Source organism: Heloderma suspectum, chromosome 4, assembly GCF_057233095.1.
Source record: "Heloderma suspectum isolate Gila_16-S chromosome 4, 16-S_ref, whole genome shotgun sequence".
Taxonomy (NCBI): Eukaryota; Metazoa; Chordata; class Lepidosauria; order Squamata; family Helodermatidae; genus Heloderma; species Heloderma suspectum.
In genome coordinates this window covers 188,440,690-188,456,605 of record NC_139461.1, presented here as the reverse complement: position 1 = coordinate 188,456,605, position 15,916 = coordinate 188,440,690, and the positions used below count along the sequence as shown (strand labels likewise).

At 39.6% G+C, this 15,916-nt stretch overlaps 2 protein-coding genes across 3 annotated transcripts in view; one reads left to right on the top strand and one right to left on the bottom strand.

The window, feature by feature from the left end:
• Positions 1 to 44: 44 nt before the first annotated feature.
• On the top strand, positions 45 to 12,329 carry PRPF38B (pre-mRNA processing factor 38B). The gene is made up of 6 exons (XM_084851587.1): positions 45 to 466; positions 4,898 to 4,966; positions 6,882 to 7,033; positions 7,117 to 7,177; positions 9,119 to 9,342; positions 10,108 to 12,329. Exons 1-6 carry the CDS (start codon positions 140 to 142, stop codon positions 10,955 to 10,957), a joined length of 1,683 nt encoding a protein of 560 aa, XP_084707713.1. The 5' UTR covers positions 45 to 139; the 3' UTR covers positions 10,958 to 12,329.
• Positions 7,566 to 15,916, bottom strand: part of FNDC7 (fibronectin type III domain containing 7) — a 45,719-nt gene continuing 37,368 nt past the window's right edge. The window contains exons 12-14 of one of the 2 annotated variants that reach the window (XM_084851563.1): positions 15,222 to 15,251; positions 14,293 to 14,360; positions 7,566 to 10,142 (exon numbers count right to left, since the gene is read on the bottom strand). In XM_084851563.1, coding sequence (XP_084707689.1) covers positions 14,302 to 14,360; positions 15,222 to 15,251 — 89 coding nt within the window. In that variant the 3' untranslated portion in view covers positions 7,566 to 10,142; positions 14,293 to 14,301. The remainder of the gene's footprint in view (positions 10,143 to 14,292; positions 14,361 to 15,221; positions 15,252 to 15,916) is intronic. The other variant, XM_084851564.1, reaches the window with a different exon arrangement.

Below are 15,916 nucleotides of genomic sequence, written 5' to 3'. Positions count from 1 at the left end.
GTCCCGGAAGGCCTTTGCGTCATTTCCGCGTGAGCCGCCATCTTGTCGGCGGTTGGCGGAGCTCGGCCGGACTCAGCCCGGGAGGCTTCAGCCCGCCCTGTTCGCGCGGACTGCTCGCCCGCTCCTCGCCGGTGCCGCCATGGCCAACAACTGCCCCGTCGTGGGCGCCGGGAACTGCCATCAGCAGCAGCAGTCGCCGCCGCCGCAGCAGCAGGGGGCCCCGCCGCCGCCGCCGCCGAACCCGCAGGCCGGAGCCGTTTTGTCGCCCCCGCTGCCGCTCCAGAGCGCGGGCCCCAAGCCGGCGGCCTCGGGCAAGCAAGGCAACGTCCTGCCTCTGTGGGGGAACGAGAAGACCATGAACCTGAATCCCATGATCCTCACCAACATCCTCTCCTCGCCGTACTTCAAGGTGCAGCTCTACGAGCTCAAGACCTACCACGAGGTTGTCGACGAGATCTACTTCAAGGTGAGCGGGCGCCGGGAAGGAAACCGGCCTCGGGAGGACAGGATGGAGCCAGGGAGACTCGGGGCTTCCCTGCCTGGGCCCCTGGGTCCAGCCCTCACCCCGTGGCTGAGCAGGGGCCTCTCTGGCCTGGGCCGGTTCCTCTCCCCCTTCGTTCCGATGTAAATACCCTAGGAACTGCCCCTTCTTTCCCCCCGCTTTAAGCTAGGAAACCTTCCTTCCGATCTCGAAATCAGCGGACGAGGCCTTCGCCGCATTTCCCCCCATGCCGACCAGGGAGGTCGGTATGGTTGTTAAGTGGCGGCAACTTTTCTACGAGAAGGGGATGCAGGGTTCTCAGTCCGAACTTTTCATATCGGAGAGGTGGATGGGACGGGGCAGATTCTCTTAACTTTTTCACACCCAGAAGCCTGGCCAAGCTGTGCGCCCAATATGGAAATGTATTGCCATCATCTGCTCAAGCGCTGTGTGTGCATGATATATAAAATGAATGAGAAGGAAAAAACTGAAGCTTATACAGAGCCTTGTTTTCACACCCCTCCCATCAAGTAAAATCTAAACCAATATTGCAAAGTCATCAAGGACATTTATTACATTTGTATGTCACCTTACCTCCAAGAATCTCAGAGTGGTGTATGTGGTACTCCCTTGATTTGATTTTATCCTCACAACAACCCTGTGAGGTAGGCTAAACTGGGAGATGGTGACTGGAGCAAGGTTGTCCAGTGAGCTTCATGGCTGGCTGTGAGTTTGAACCTGGCTCTCCCCAGTCCTAGTCCAACACTCTAACCACAGGCACATAATACTTGGTGTTCTGTTATACGATTACAATGGAGCATTATACCAGCACAGAACCATTCTGCCTTTGCCTTTGAGTCTTAATAGTTAAATCATGTTTCAATCTAAACTGAGATGCTGTTATCCTATGTGTTTAGCATGCTGTGAGTAGAACCTATTACATTTGAACAATGTGGTTGTGCCTTTAGTTGTTGTTCCAATTCCTAATAGGGTCTTTATCATCAAGCAAACTGAAATATTGGAATCTGAGAGATCAATCAGTTCACTTTATTTTTCAGTGTATTGATTTCAGCTTTGAAACCTTAAAAGTAGATTCCTTGGAGGTGGAATGGTAAAAGCTGATGTGTAGAGCTAGCAAACACCTTGAAGCTGGCTCCCCTTTGGTCTCTTTGCCACTACAAATTCCAAATTCCCCTTTGGTCTCTTTGCCACTACAAAACCTTCGGTCCTTTTCAAATAACATTGGCATGGGATTTGAGTGAATACGCAAGGAGGGACCTGAGGTCTACATGGGTTACGCTGGGTTAAATCCAAGGCTAGTCCTACTTAGAATAGCAGACTTAAGCTAAATTCCATTCCTTTCAGTGGATCTGCTAAAGCTGCTGTCGTATAAACACTTAAGGTACAACTCCTATGCATATTTAGACACACAAAAGTCCCGCGACTCTCAGCATGCCCCCAGCCAGCCGTGCTAGCTGGGGCATGCTGGGAATGGTAGGACTTTTTTCTGTCTAAAAACACATAGGATTGCACCCTTAGCTACTTTCTTCTGAGTAGACATACATAGGATGGCACTGCCAGTCTTTTGTAACCTAAGCAGAAATACAGTGGGCTACTGAATATAACTAACTGTGCAGAATTGTGACCCAAATTAGGTTTCTCCACTTCTGTATTCTGAATGCCTATTCATGCCTTCAGAACATGATAGAAAGTCAGACCTATTTGCACTACCAAAGATGAATTCCTACCTTGGTTTTCTTGGCCCATCAGGTTCTGTTATTTTCAGTTCATTTTCATGGTTTTTTCCATCAGCTGTTTGTTCAGTCGTCAAAGGGCAGAATCCAGCAGGGCACTTACGCCCCCATCAATTCCCTTCTGCAAGTGCTGGGTCCTGCCAAATCCGTTGTGCAAGCGAGACCCATGGTTTGCGCAAGGGAGATTTAGCACTTCCTAGAGGAAGCCCCCAGACAAGCGGAAGGACTTCTTTCTGGGAGAAGGCAGCTTGGCGGAGCTCTGCCAACCTGTCTCCTTTGAGAAACGAGTGTTTCCGCTCATTTTGGGGTTGCCTTGGAACAGCTAAACCACTATTGCCCAAGTGGCAGGGTCTGCTTACGCAACAGATTTGACATAAGAAAATCAGCAGGGGCATAAGTGCACTGTTGGATTCTGTCCAGAGTGTGCTATAGCATGACACATGGTTTTTTTTACAGCTGATTTAAAAACAACAAAAAACGTAGTGTTATTTTTTGGCTACAAAAATGTTGCCCTAGCCGAAAATATGAGATAAGAGCTACTTACTAAGGAGACAGGTTGAGGCAGCATTTTCAGATAACATGTGTTCCTGCTTAATTTTTAAAAAAATAGTTTGGGAAAGGCAGTGATTTAAATCAGTCATAATGGTCTTACTCGTGTATGTAAATCCTAAGTAATTCAGAAGAAAGAGGTGAAATATTCTCAGTATTAGATGCAGTGCAGACATTACATACAGCTGTAAGCCACACTACATTGAGACTTGCAAGTGTGGATAGGATTGCAGACTTAGGGATGGTTTCGATGTAATGTCAAAGCATAGTTTGACGTTGCATGAACAAGCAATGAGGAGCCTTGGGATCATATGCTCCTCATGCAGCAATCCCCTCTCACAAGTATTTTTAAAAATTGAATATTGTGCACAAAGCAAACTATTGTTTGTTGATTAGAAACCCTGGTTTCTAATACTGATGTGCAGAACAAGCACGCACCTTAGTTTGCTGGTTTAGATGAAAACCAATCCTGAGACTATTAACTGTGAGTTCATGTAATATGAAACTAGAGATGTGAAGGCCTGGAACGTTGGGGAGGGGGATAGTTTTCTTCCAAGGACTTAAAAAAAAATTCCAATGGAAAATTAGAAATTTTGGGAAACACTGAAAAAAATCTTCTTATGAAATAGTTTATCTTTGGAAATGAGTAAAATGCTTTTTAAGACAAAGTTTTACTCAAAACGTGTAGTAGACAGAGCTTTATGTAGAACAATCTAAAGCATTAGAGAAAGATAACTCCTATGTATGCTGTAGAATATGCAACACTCAAATCCAAGATGCATTTCTGCACCTAGAGGATGCTGCTACCTTTATAAGAGCGGCATACAGGCATACAGGACCTTCATTGCTTGTGAATTGCCACTTAGCTTTTTCTGGTCTGGGGAATTGATTTATTTTCCCCCCCCAAAATCAGAAAATCTGTTTTATTTCTGAGCCAAAATTTAGCCCCCACTATGCTCCCAATGACACAGGAGCTTGCAGGGGCCTAAGCACCTCCCCTTCAAGGTCTCATCACTGCCTCCTTCCCTCAAATTTACCTGGCGTTGGTGACAGTTCTGTGGCACCATCTTGGACAAAGGAAAGAACAGCTTGGTGATGGCAATAGCCAGGATGAGCCAGCTCGAAGTCTAATCAGTTGGAACTGATTACAGTTGCAAATCAGTGTTTTGCAACTGTATTCCCTGCATTTTGGAAGTTTGGTCTTTTCATTAAAACAAGGGGTAGTGGATGTAAGATATGATTGCTCTGTTTGTGATGGCCATTTTTTTCTTATGCCAATGGTGACTGACTTCAAAATTGATCATCTGACATATTTGCCATAGGCAAAATTTGACCTGTAGAGAAGGAGTCCTGCAAGATCATCAGATCCAAGGCAATATCCAGTCCTGCTCTTGTGCTGGCAGGAGTGACCGTCAGCACAATGGGAAGCTAGCACTTCCTACAGCAACCAGAAACGAGCCAAATCTAGTGTTTCTGGAACAGAATCTGTCCTTTTCCAGAAATGCTAGTTTTGTCTAGTTGTTGTTGGAAGCACTAGCTTTCCATTATGCCGGTGATCATTCCTGCCAGCCTTTTGGCACTGATAAGATTACCGCCAGCATTGGATACTGCTGCAAACCTAGTTCAGCATCCTGTTACCAACAGTGGCTAGCTAGATGATTCTGGGAAGACCGCAATAAGGTGTGAAGTCAGCAGCCCTTTTCTGCTGGTTGGCCCCTAGCAGCTGTAGTTCAAATGCATATTGCCTGTGAAATGGGCCATTTCGTTAACTTTCATGGCTAAGATAAAACCGATTTCCCATGAATTTGCCTAATCCATTTAAAGCCATCTAAGCCAGTGGCTCTCATCGTATCTTGTGGCCACAAATTAGGTAAGTTAGTTTTTAGGTTTCCTGGTGATGCATTTTTATCACTGTTCTTGATTGAGATTGCAGTAATCTGTGCATATCCAAACTTGGTATATTCTGAGACTTGGTGTATTGAAATAAGTTTATGTGGGAAGTGCAACTTTCAGTTAAAATGCACATTACCTGTTGCCTCTCCCTTCAGAAGGAGAAATCAAAAGAGAAATCTAAAGTTATGGTAGGTTTGATAAATTGGTTTCTTATTTGCAGGTTACGCATGTTGAGCCTTGGGAGAAAGGGAGCAGAAAAACAGCTGGCCAGACAGGGATGTGCGGAGGGGTAAGTAGAAGTACGTGCCTTCTGAATTCTTGAAGTTTTTTACATAGTAGCTAATCATTTGCAAAGCGCAACATTGAACATATGAAAAATTATAGTGTTGCAAGCTTTAATCAAGTTAATTGGTAGAAGAAGCCACTGAAGCCCCAGTTGACATCAGTAAGGGTATATTTTTATTGATGGGATTTGGTCATAATTTTTTTTATGTCAGCTTGACTCTGATTTGCTACAGTAACATGGAGTAAAAAAGAAAATATTAAGTATAGTCTTTTATTGTCTAATAATAAATGCTAGCTCTTATTTATTAAAATGTAGATTCTTACACTTCTTCAAAAAGGCAGACTTACAATGATGTTAGAGTTAAAATGTATTTGACTAATTAGTTAGGAATTAATTGGTGGACAGATTCCATGTTTTAGAACATGAGTGCCCCAATTTAGCTAGCACTGTGCATACATAGACACCCTTATCCCTAGTTGGAAGAGGAACCACACACACAAGCAGGTTCTGCACATCTGTTTCCTGTGTGCGCATGCCAGTGATGTGAGTGGAAAACCTTTCATGAAAAGTTTTCCATTGCTACATTTCCCTGTGGAGAATTTTCCATTTTTTAAAAAAATGTATTGTTTCATAACATTAATTAGTAACACGGTGAGTTACTGGTCAGGTTGGGCAGTTTTCAAAGTTGTAAATAACTTCTTTCAGAAGGCTGTATCTACGAAACATCTATATATCTAACACATACCTGTTTAGGTGTGCTAAAATTAGTACGAACAGTCTTCAGTGCATTTTTCTTTAACTTTTTAAAACAATGCAAGGCAAATGCATGCTTTTGAATTGTCATACCTTAAAAATATTTACTACTATTCTGGGTAAAGCTTTGTATTTATTTGAATATATTTAATCCACAGTAAATGTGCTTGATTTCCCCCCTAATAAAATATTTCAGTTCAAATGCTTTGGCTATTGTAAAAACATCTGAGATTCAGGTCCCACTCAAATTAGGGAAATGAACATTTTCTAGAACATTATCTGAATCAAAAATTTTCCAAAAGATTCATATCACTGGTATGTTCATGCATACAGTCACAGTTGAATTGTTAGCAATACTGCTATTTGTTTGTTCAGAGGAGGGTAAGACTAAGTTCTGGTTGACGCATAATGACAAACAATGGGTTGTTGAATCATGGGTTAAACAACCCTCACATAACCCTAAAACAGACACAAACCCCCCAAGTGGGGGTTGCATATTCAAAATGGTGGCCCTAAGTGCCCCACATGTGCCACAGCGTCACCATGGGTTAAATAGCCCACAGTGGACTGTCATCTCGCGTGAACAGCCCCATAGTTTGTTGTTGGGTTGTGAACTGTGGGTTGTTTGAACTATGGGTTGTCTGTATGTGTGAACCCAGAATCACGGCTTGTTCATGGGTTGTTTTGCTAGGCTACAGAGGCAGCGGGCAAGAGCTGTCAAAAAGCACAGCTTGTTTATATGCCAGTACTGCAGTCCTTTAAAAGCATTTGGGATACAGGGAGGAAACGGGCAAAGGAGGAGGGAAACAAAACAACCTAGGGACTGAGAAAACAAACCATGGTTTGTTCGATCATCTGCCAGACAGACGCTGAGTAAGGCAACAAACCAAGGGTTAACGTTACGTGTAAACCAGGCCTAAATCTTGTCTCTTCCCCCTCTGACAAGATGATTGTAGACCTAGTTTCTGGATGGGGTTTTTCAGCTTCAGAGAATCCTAGTACAGTCACCCACAGCTGTACTATGTGGGGCCAAATCAAGTGGTGGTCCTAGTTTTGTGCTCATGTGTGCAGAAAAAGATATATAAATATATACTGAAGTGCAAAGTAGGCCTGTATTACTCTTGGGTTAAATGAGTTGTGTTTCTTTTCCTTCCAATCTCTAAAGGTGCGTGGTGTTGGAACTGGAGGTATAGTGTCTACAGCCTTTTGCCTCCTGTACAAGTTATTTACCCTGAAGCTTACCCGTAAGCAAGTGATGGGACTAATAACTCATACAGACTCCCCATATATTAGAGCCCTTGGATTCATGTATATTAGGTAAGTGGCAACATATTTAGCTGCCAACTAATTTTGTTTGCAGAAAACATTATTAAATTTACACAGTCTCTTTGTTTTTCAAGGTACACACAGCCTCCAACAGACTTATGGGACTGGTTTGAATCCTTTCTTGATGATGAGGAGGTATGTCAACAAGGGTAATAATTTATTTTCTTTTTTCTTTTCTTTTCTGACATCTTAAGTAAAATAACTTTGTGATAAACCTCTATAGGTTGGAAAGCATTAATGAAATTCAAAAATAATTTATAAGTACATTTGACAAACAATAAAACTTGTTCTCATCTTTAATGGTTTGCAAACTTGCCAGGAACAGGAATTAAAAGACATTCTTATGCCTTTAAAATACGTTGGAAATGTATTTAATCTATCACCATCCTAAGTGCTTTGGAGAAAAAAGAAATGCATTGCTAGAAAAATGTTTTAAGGTTTGGAGAAATATCATTCCTGCTTTTTGATGTTAAAAGTATGAACCCAGCAAAATCAGGTGGAAATTTGTTTTTGAACACAAGTAAATGGTCAGTATTTTTAAGAAGTGAAATTGATTGGGGTAATTGCAATCCGAAAGCATGTGATCATATCTTCTGCACTCCCAGTGGAGTTGCTTTTCCAAATTTCCAGTTGGCAGCACTGCCTAATGAATTCATAAATTTCTTTTAAGCACTAACTTTTCAACAGAAGTTTGGGGCCTCCACTGAGACCTTCTGAAAGGTTAATTTCCATTTATGCCACACATCGGTCTGCTTTCTTAGATTACAGTACTGAATCTTTCTTCTGGAAGCAGTCATTGGAAATTCATATTAATAACTTGCAATGGATTTTACTAGTTATTTCCACAGTAAACATTTAGATCTGGTCGCATAATGTCTGGCTCAGAATATGTAGGTTAGATTGTTTTCCTATGGTTGCAGTTCTGGCTCTAACATATGCTGTACAATATATATTGGCATATTTTGTAATTTTGTATTACCGAATGGCATTCTTAGTTCTTGTCGACAAATTGGTTCATGACCATTTTTGCTCCCTAATTTCCATATAACTAGTTAAAATTGCAGTAACAGAAAAAAATCACTTCCACGTGTTACATTTTCCATAGTTTGCCACTGCTGAAGATGTGAAAGCACTTCAGTGCGTTCTGTCTGCATCTGCCTAAACATTGTTAATGCTTTGCCTACTTCACTGATACTCTATTTTGTATGTACCTTTCAGGTACTACATTTAAGCTAATGTGTTGTTTTCTTCTTTAGATCTCTGTGCAACGATTTTATTTGGAAAAACTGTATATCTGAACACTTAAATGTGTGTGAGTGCAAGCAGTTTTACATTTAGATTTTCTCTTCCTGTTTTAGATAACAAATCTCACTTTCCTTGTGTGCTTGCACTATAGGTTTGGGCCTGACAATAGCTGACTAACATGTCCTGAGCTGTGAGAGGGCATAGCAAGAAGGCCTTCATGCGGTAATGACCCTTTTCCGAGACAATGGTCATCATGGATTATGCGTTTCCAATTATTTGTTCCTTTATTTATTTTTTGCATAACTCTAAATTAGAAACCTCACTGCTTCATGGCAGTTGGTTTGCTATTGCATCCAATTTAGGTAGAGTCCATTTTATACTACAGCTTTTTCTGGTCATTTTTAGACAGGAAATGAAGTCCTAAATATACTTAGGCCGCAGTGTTGAGTAGCGGCCACGGTCCTCAAAAATGAGATATTAATTTAGAACAAATTATGTTCTATTTTGTGGCATAACAATACAAGATGATAGCATACACACTAGCTGTGTAAGGGGATTTCATACTAATTGTTAATAAATGGACCCTTTACTGTCTGGCTGCAGGATTCGTGTGCACCTGCATGCATATAAATGCATTAAATCAAACTCCGAGCCTGTAACATATGGCCAATTGCAAAGGTACAAGAGTTGAAGTTCTGAGCAAAAACAGTTAAGCCATCATATTTGAAACTTGAAAGATGGCAATGCATAGTAGCATTTGTTTCTAAAGCAAATTTTAGATGTTTTCTCACAATCAGAATCTGTGTTCTGTTTTGTGTTTATTTTTTGAAGGACCTCGATGTGAAAGCAGGTGGTGGCTGTGTCATGACCATTGGAGAAATGCTGCGATCCTTTCTTACTAAGCTTGAATGGTTTTCTACATTGTTTCCGAGGATTCCTGTACCAGTTCAGAAGAACATTGATCAACAAATTAAAGCCAGACCTAGAAAAATCAAGAAGGATGGCAAAGAGGGAGTAGAAGAAGTAGACAGACACGTAGAGCGTAGACGTTCAAGGTTATACATTAACTTTCCAAAATAGTTATTTAATGTAGACTTTCTATTATAATTTCACATAATTAGAATATCCTATGAACTATTTGCAACATGGACTTTTAAACAAATAATAGTGTTTATATAGAACTTTAGCATGCTCAAACCACTTCACATTATCTCAGTAATCTTTACAACTCTTCTATAAGGATGATATTATTCCGCTATAGCTGATGAGCTATACTGTGGCTTGTGTAAGTTCAGCTAGGGTGTTCATGGCTGAAGTGAGATTTAAACAGAAGTATGCATTTTTAGCCTTTTTATCTGGTTTGGGCTGACTCTGGTCATTTATGGTCTGCTTTTTTTCACCAGGTTCCCTCTGGTGATCCCCAATTTCAAAATGAGAGGGCATGTTTGAGCACTTAGCAGTTAAGACATCATTAAGCGGTTCTGAAAATGCATTCTTACTTTATTGGATTATACCAAGGTCTACCTAGTCCAACATTCTTTGCAAGAATCACATCAACCAACCTTGTTAGCTGATCCACCAAAAATGGCTAGTGATCTATCAACAGATGGTGGTCGACCTACTGTCCACCCCTCCTATATAGTACACCAGCTATAGCACAGTTGGTAATTTACACAAAAATCTTAACAGATATTGGAATGAGTTTGTGAACTTGACATTATAGAAAGTGGAATGAACAAGGTATAAGGGAAATATAAAAGTTTCTTCGCTGAAACCCTTGTTGGAAAAACTCATTTTCTTAAGCATTTCTCTTCACGTAGGTCTCCAAGGAGGTCCTTGAGTCCCAGGAGGTCACCTAGAAGATCAAGAAGCAGAAGTCGTCATCGGGAAGGTCGTGGATCATCCAGTTTTGATAGAGAATTGGAAAGGGAAAGGGAGCGACAAAGACTAGAGCGAGAAGCTAAGGAGAGAGAGAGGGAGAGGCGACGATCCCGAAGTTCTGATCGAGCATTGGAACGTAGGCGAAGTAGAAGCCGGGAGAGGCACAGAAGTCGAAGTCGTGATCGAAAAGGAGACAGAAGAGACAGGGAGAGGGAGAGGGAGAAAGAAAATGAACGAAGTAGAAGGAAGGAGCGTGACTATGACAAAGAGAGAGGTATTGAAAGGGAAAGAGAGCGCTCTAGGGAGAGAGATCGTTCTAGAGAAAAATCAAAAGACAGAAAAAGTAAGAGTGAAATAGACGAGAGGAGACACAAAGATGAAAAAGATGAAAGGAAGCATAAGGATGAGAAAAGAGATTCCAAGAAAGAGAGGAGGCATAGCAGGAGCCGAAGTAGGGATCGGAAACATAGAAGTGTAAGTAGGAATGCTGGTAAGCACAGTAGAAGCAGGAGTAAAGAGAAGTCAAGTAAACACAAAAGTGAAAGTAAAGAGAAATCAAATAAGCGGAGCAGAAGCAGAGGAAGAACTGATAGTAGTGAAAAGTCCCGAAAACGAGACCTTAGTCCCAATAAAGAGAGATCACGAAAACGTAGTAAAAGCAAAGAACGTTCCCATAAACATGACCACAGTGATAAGGACCACTTAGACAAACATGAAGATCGAAGGAGCCAAAGTACAGAACGAGAGAATCAAGACAAACAATCTAAAAACAAAGATGAGACTGTATGAATGTTCAGAAGTGGATCACATTGAATCCTATAAATGTTTTGAAATCTTGCTTATTTTTTCTTAAAAGTTGAGATTGTGCAGTAGTTGATGAGCACTCTTCTTCAACCTCCCTCTAGGCTGCAGATTGTCATTTCCTATTTTGAATAGGGAAGTGCCTTTGTAATCCCGTTAAATGCGTTGACTATTCCAGCCCATTTGTTTAGTTAAATTCATGAAGCAAATATGTTTGTGCATTTTTTTAAATTGTTCAGATGTTTCTGAAATGTACAATCTGTACATATGTCCTGAAACTGTTCTAATCCCTTTGGCATGGTTTGCCATGTTGGTTAAATTTGTATACGGCAATAAAACTGCCACTAATTCTACTTTGTTTTATAGATGTGGAATTATGGTTTCTATCTTTGAATTAGCATGGCTGTGCTTTGCATAATAGTATGGCAGAAGCTTTTAAGGATGGGTCTTGAACGTGTATTATATCTAAAATATTTATGTGCATTCAACATCCATGAAGGTTGCAGTTCTAGAACTCTTGTGTCCATTTGTACCTCTTGGGGAAACATTTAAAAACTATTTTATTTGTGAAACTCAAGAAAGTGTTACATTTAGAGTAGGCTTTTCAAAGGAGGTAGCAATTTAAGGCAGGGATTTAGATTTTGCCGAGGTTTATGTAGTAGTCAATGCTACCTCATAGGGACACCGTAAAGATTGACAAGCTTATGTATCATATCTACATAGGCTTTCTGGCTAGCTTTTATTCATGTAAAAATTCTTTCAATACAATATCCCTACGTTTTTCATTAAAAATGTTGTGCCACTGCCCTGTCATTCATGAAGCAACCCTAGGATAACAAAAGTTGAAAGATACTGAATGTGGGGGAGGCAGGAAAGAAAACTTCAGTTTCAAGTTTCCAAATCATTTTTTATAAATGAAAGACACACTAAAGTAAAGCATCTTCCTAGTGTTTTTTTAAAATGCATATTGGGTTTGTTTTTTTTACAAAGATGTGATCATTGCTTGAGCTGAAGAATTTCTCTCTAGCAACAGGAAAAGTAGATACTTTTTTAAAACACTTGATTACTTGTGAGATAATGTCAAAATGCAGTATTGAAAGAGAAATCATATCACAAAAGTTCATATCTGTTTGGTAGACTTGTTCTAGTGACCTGTATAAGAAATATAAAATCTCTGGAATAAAGACTGGATTAATTTATTTGTGGCTATCCCCAGTTGTTCATTGCCAGAAAAAAAGTAATGTTGGACTTATTCATAAATAGTAGAAATATCAGTCAAAGAGCAGACTGCCTAGTACATGAATAGGATAGTCAAAATATTTTACAGGCCAACTTGCTAAGTATTTTTATAAGTAAAGGCATACTGAAAATTTTTGTTTTTATCCCCTTGGTTACATTTTACCTCTTCAGTTCACTAGTGGTTATTAAGCTACTGGATACTAAAGCTTAAAGTAGTGAAAATATATTGCCTGTCCTCCTCCAGGAAATAGAGAAAAGAAATGTATTTTGAACATTTTATGATAGCTGGTGTTTGTTTTACAGCTGACATTTCTGTTTATTATATTTCTGAAAAGGCTCATAGTAATGGTTCATCCAGGAGGAGGGGGGAATCAAAATGGTGTTGTAATTACACAGCAGATTTAGTATGAATTTAGAATTCATGTTCCACCTATAAGACACTAATTACTAGAAAATTCTGGAAAGGTGCATAACACACCCCAGGCTGACCAATGGATGATATAGAGCATTATCCAATGCTGTCCTTGCAACCAGATGTGGCATATGCCCTGGTTCAGAAGTTCTCTCAAAAAATATATTATCAGTGCATAGGTAACCTCAGGTTACTTACTGGTTTACTCAATATATTCACATCCCTCACACAGCCAGAAGTCATCTTAGAATAAGATTAAATGCTTCATTCTAGATTTGACATAGTTTTCTATTTTCAGAAATTGCTGTCAGACAAGATTTGTCTTTTGTTTCTTTTCTATAAATATATCAGCATAACAATACTAAATACAAGGCTATACATGTACAGATTCAAAGACGTGATATATTCAACATTATCTTAAGTTAGGGCTTCTAAGCAGAGCAATAGGAGTGGTTCATTTCAAGCTTAACAAGGAGGTTTACAGGCAACACGTTGGGGGTAGCTGATCCAAAAGGACAACTCCCCCTATTGTGTGTTCAATATCTCCTTTATATACTCTTTGGGTGCTATAAAATGTTTGGCTTATTTTTACTTCATTTATTTATGTCCCATTAAGCTACCGTCCTAAGCTTACATTTCTATTTTTAAATCAACTTGCGTCTAAGCAATATTACTGAAATTTAAACTTATCAAAATGATTATAACATACATTTTAGAATTCCATGACATGTTATAGGCATATTTGTGTCGCACGAATTATTTCTTTGACTCATCCTATCTCAGGAGTTGTATATGTTCTTAAAACATATCTCTTGTATTTACAATCTGAAACAATTCCTCTTGTTACCTTATCTGATCACATTCTGGTTTTTATGATCACACCTAATTGCTTTTACAATTCTGTGAGGGTGATGTCACTATAAATCTGATATGGGCACTAACCCCATGGTGTCCCAAGTGCAAAACCTGGGGCCTCTTGTCTGGATTCCTTCCTTATTAGTAAAGAGTAGCAATGACTCAGTCATCAATTGCTAATTGCCTGGCACTTGTTTCCCATGTGGGAAGGCTCAAATATAAGACAAGTTAATTACTCTTGTACCAAGAGACTTGAGTTGAGTTATATTGGGCTTTGGAATTCTGTATTTTAATCCAGAATTTTCTTGGAAGAATCTAATTATCGAATTTCCTAATTTTACAGCAGCAGCAAGGTAGTGCAAATGTGGAAGATTTGCCATGCACAAACTAGCTCAAAACTAGCTCTTCCAGAAGAGGAAAAATCAGCAGAGCTCGCAGGAGGCAGTTGTGCTGATTTTCTCCATTCTAGAAGCATTTGTTTGAGCTAACTTCAAATTAGCGGGATTGTGCTAGGAAGCTTCCCATTGCACTTCAGGTCATTCCCACTAACACAACATGACTGGTGCTTGCAAAGAACCGGCATTGAATACTGCCTATAAAAAGTCAATACAAACGTGGGCTGGCTGTAACAGTAACAAAATAGATTCTGTTTCATTTTCTAGGAACAGAAATTTTGTGAAGCAAGTCACTGATTGGACTGGGATAACAGTCAGAGCGAGTACAACATACAGTGACCATGGAATTGAAAGGCATTATACATGAGCATTCTATCCCAGTCCATACAAAATAGTCCAAAATAATACTCTGATATTCTTACCCGTCTGTTTCAGTATGTTTTCTCCTGTAGCATCTGGTGGTGATCTGCACTTCTTCCTCTATAAATCACTGAATTATAAAAAATGCTTAAACCCATTAATTTAGGTGAAGTAAGCAATTTAATTTGATCCCATGTGGGTACAATTGAGGTTTCTCACTGTTTTGAGTTTGTAAAATGAAAAAGCGGTGACTACAGTTTCCTTGAAAGCTATGCACTCTTCCCCATCCTAGATGTGTGGAGACTGGCTTGGCTAAATGGGGGACAGCCTGACGGTCCAGGATGATGCAGTTAATCATGTGGTAGACAGAAACCCTGGTATTGAAAATGTTTACAGAATGTGCCCTGAAACAAAACTTCTGACAAAGCATCAGCTATTTAGAGACCACCTCTAGTGGAGGGTCAGTAAATGGATTTTGCTTCATGTTTAGGGTTAAGCAATTCCTATGTTTGAGACCTGGAGCAAATTCCTCAATAGGCAGGAGATTGGGGGTTTTCTGCTATTTTTCCTGTAGAATTTTGCTTAGTTCATTTCCTTCAGCTGTCTTTTAGACACCACCTTCAAATTCAGAGTTGCCATCAGATTTTTTTGTTCCAGGTCTGAACGAATAGTTAAGATCCTGGGGTCATCATCAAATATCTAGGAGCCCAAACAACCAGGAGCATGGAATCTTTTAAGCCCTGTTCTACAAGAAATATAAAAACTGAGAATCTGTAATTTAGCTTTCATACTGTGTATCAGACGGCATGTAGTGGGCATGGGATTACAGATAAAACATTGACCATGATATATTTCTTTACAAAGTATCGATCATAAAACACAGATTAGGCCTCTTCTTAGAACTTGGACTTTCTGATATAAATATCTAAAGATAAATTTTAAAAAAATTCATCTTAGGTAAAACCTAAGGGAGCATTGACTATTCACTTACCCATTCCTACTGAACTTCCAGAGCATGTCACTAGAAAATGAAACATAAATATTTTTTTAAAAACACTGGAAGCAATCATTGGCTTGTGCTTTCAGAAGGATTTCACAGAATAACTTACTGAGGAAAAAATAAGTTTTTAAGCAAAAATTAAGTCAGTTCTGTACAATGGGTTTTGGAAATTGAAATTAAGCTTTTAACTATTTAAAAATGTCTTAATGCAGGGAATTAGTATTTGAAAATAAGCTGGGTCGAAAAATAAATGTTCCTAAATGGATTGAACTACAGCAATAGCAATTTTGTGAATAAATATATTACATTGCTTGTGTGGATAAAGACATTGCCTGTGTGGATAAAGATCAGCAGATTTTCCATAAAACTTGCAAATATATATAATGGATTCTGTCTAGATGCAGATGCATCTGTGTTGGCCCTTTCCATTAACAGACCAAGGAAGACATGGACAAACCATGCCCATCATAATTAGTTCCTGTGTTCTAGGAATCTCCAGCCACAGGTACTAGTTCTCTGTTGCTAGGGTTGCCACACAGAAACTAAATCCATGCAAAAACAAAGATTCTTGTAGCACCTTAAAAACTAACACATGTTGATAATACATGTTATAACTTTTGTGGACTAAAGTTGGCTTCATCAGATGCAACAGTGGCTATGATGAATGGATCACACCCACACCATGT

What these genes read in the sequence shown, in the direction of transcription:
- PRPF38B (XM_084851587.1), top strand. Translation starts at nt 140, where the DNA reads ATGGCCAACAACTGCCCCGTCGTGGGCGCCGGGAACTGCCATCAGCAG. An exon ending in TCGACGAGATCTACTTCAAG is followed by an intron (nt 467 to 4,897) that starts GTGAGCGGGCGC and finishes TCTTATTTGCAG; the next exon opens with GTTACGCATGTTGAGCCTTG. An exon ending in CCTTTCTTGATGATGAGGAG is followed by an intron (nt 7,178 to 9,118) that starts GTATGTCAACAA and finishes TATTTTTTGAAG; the next exon opens with GACCTCGATGTGAAAGCAGG.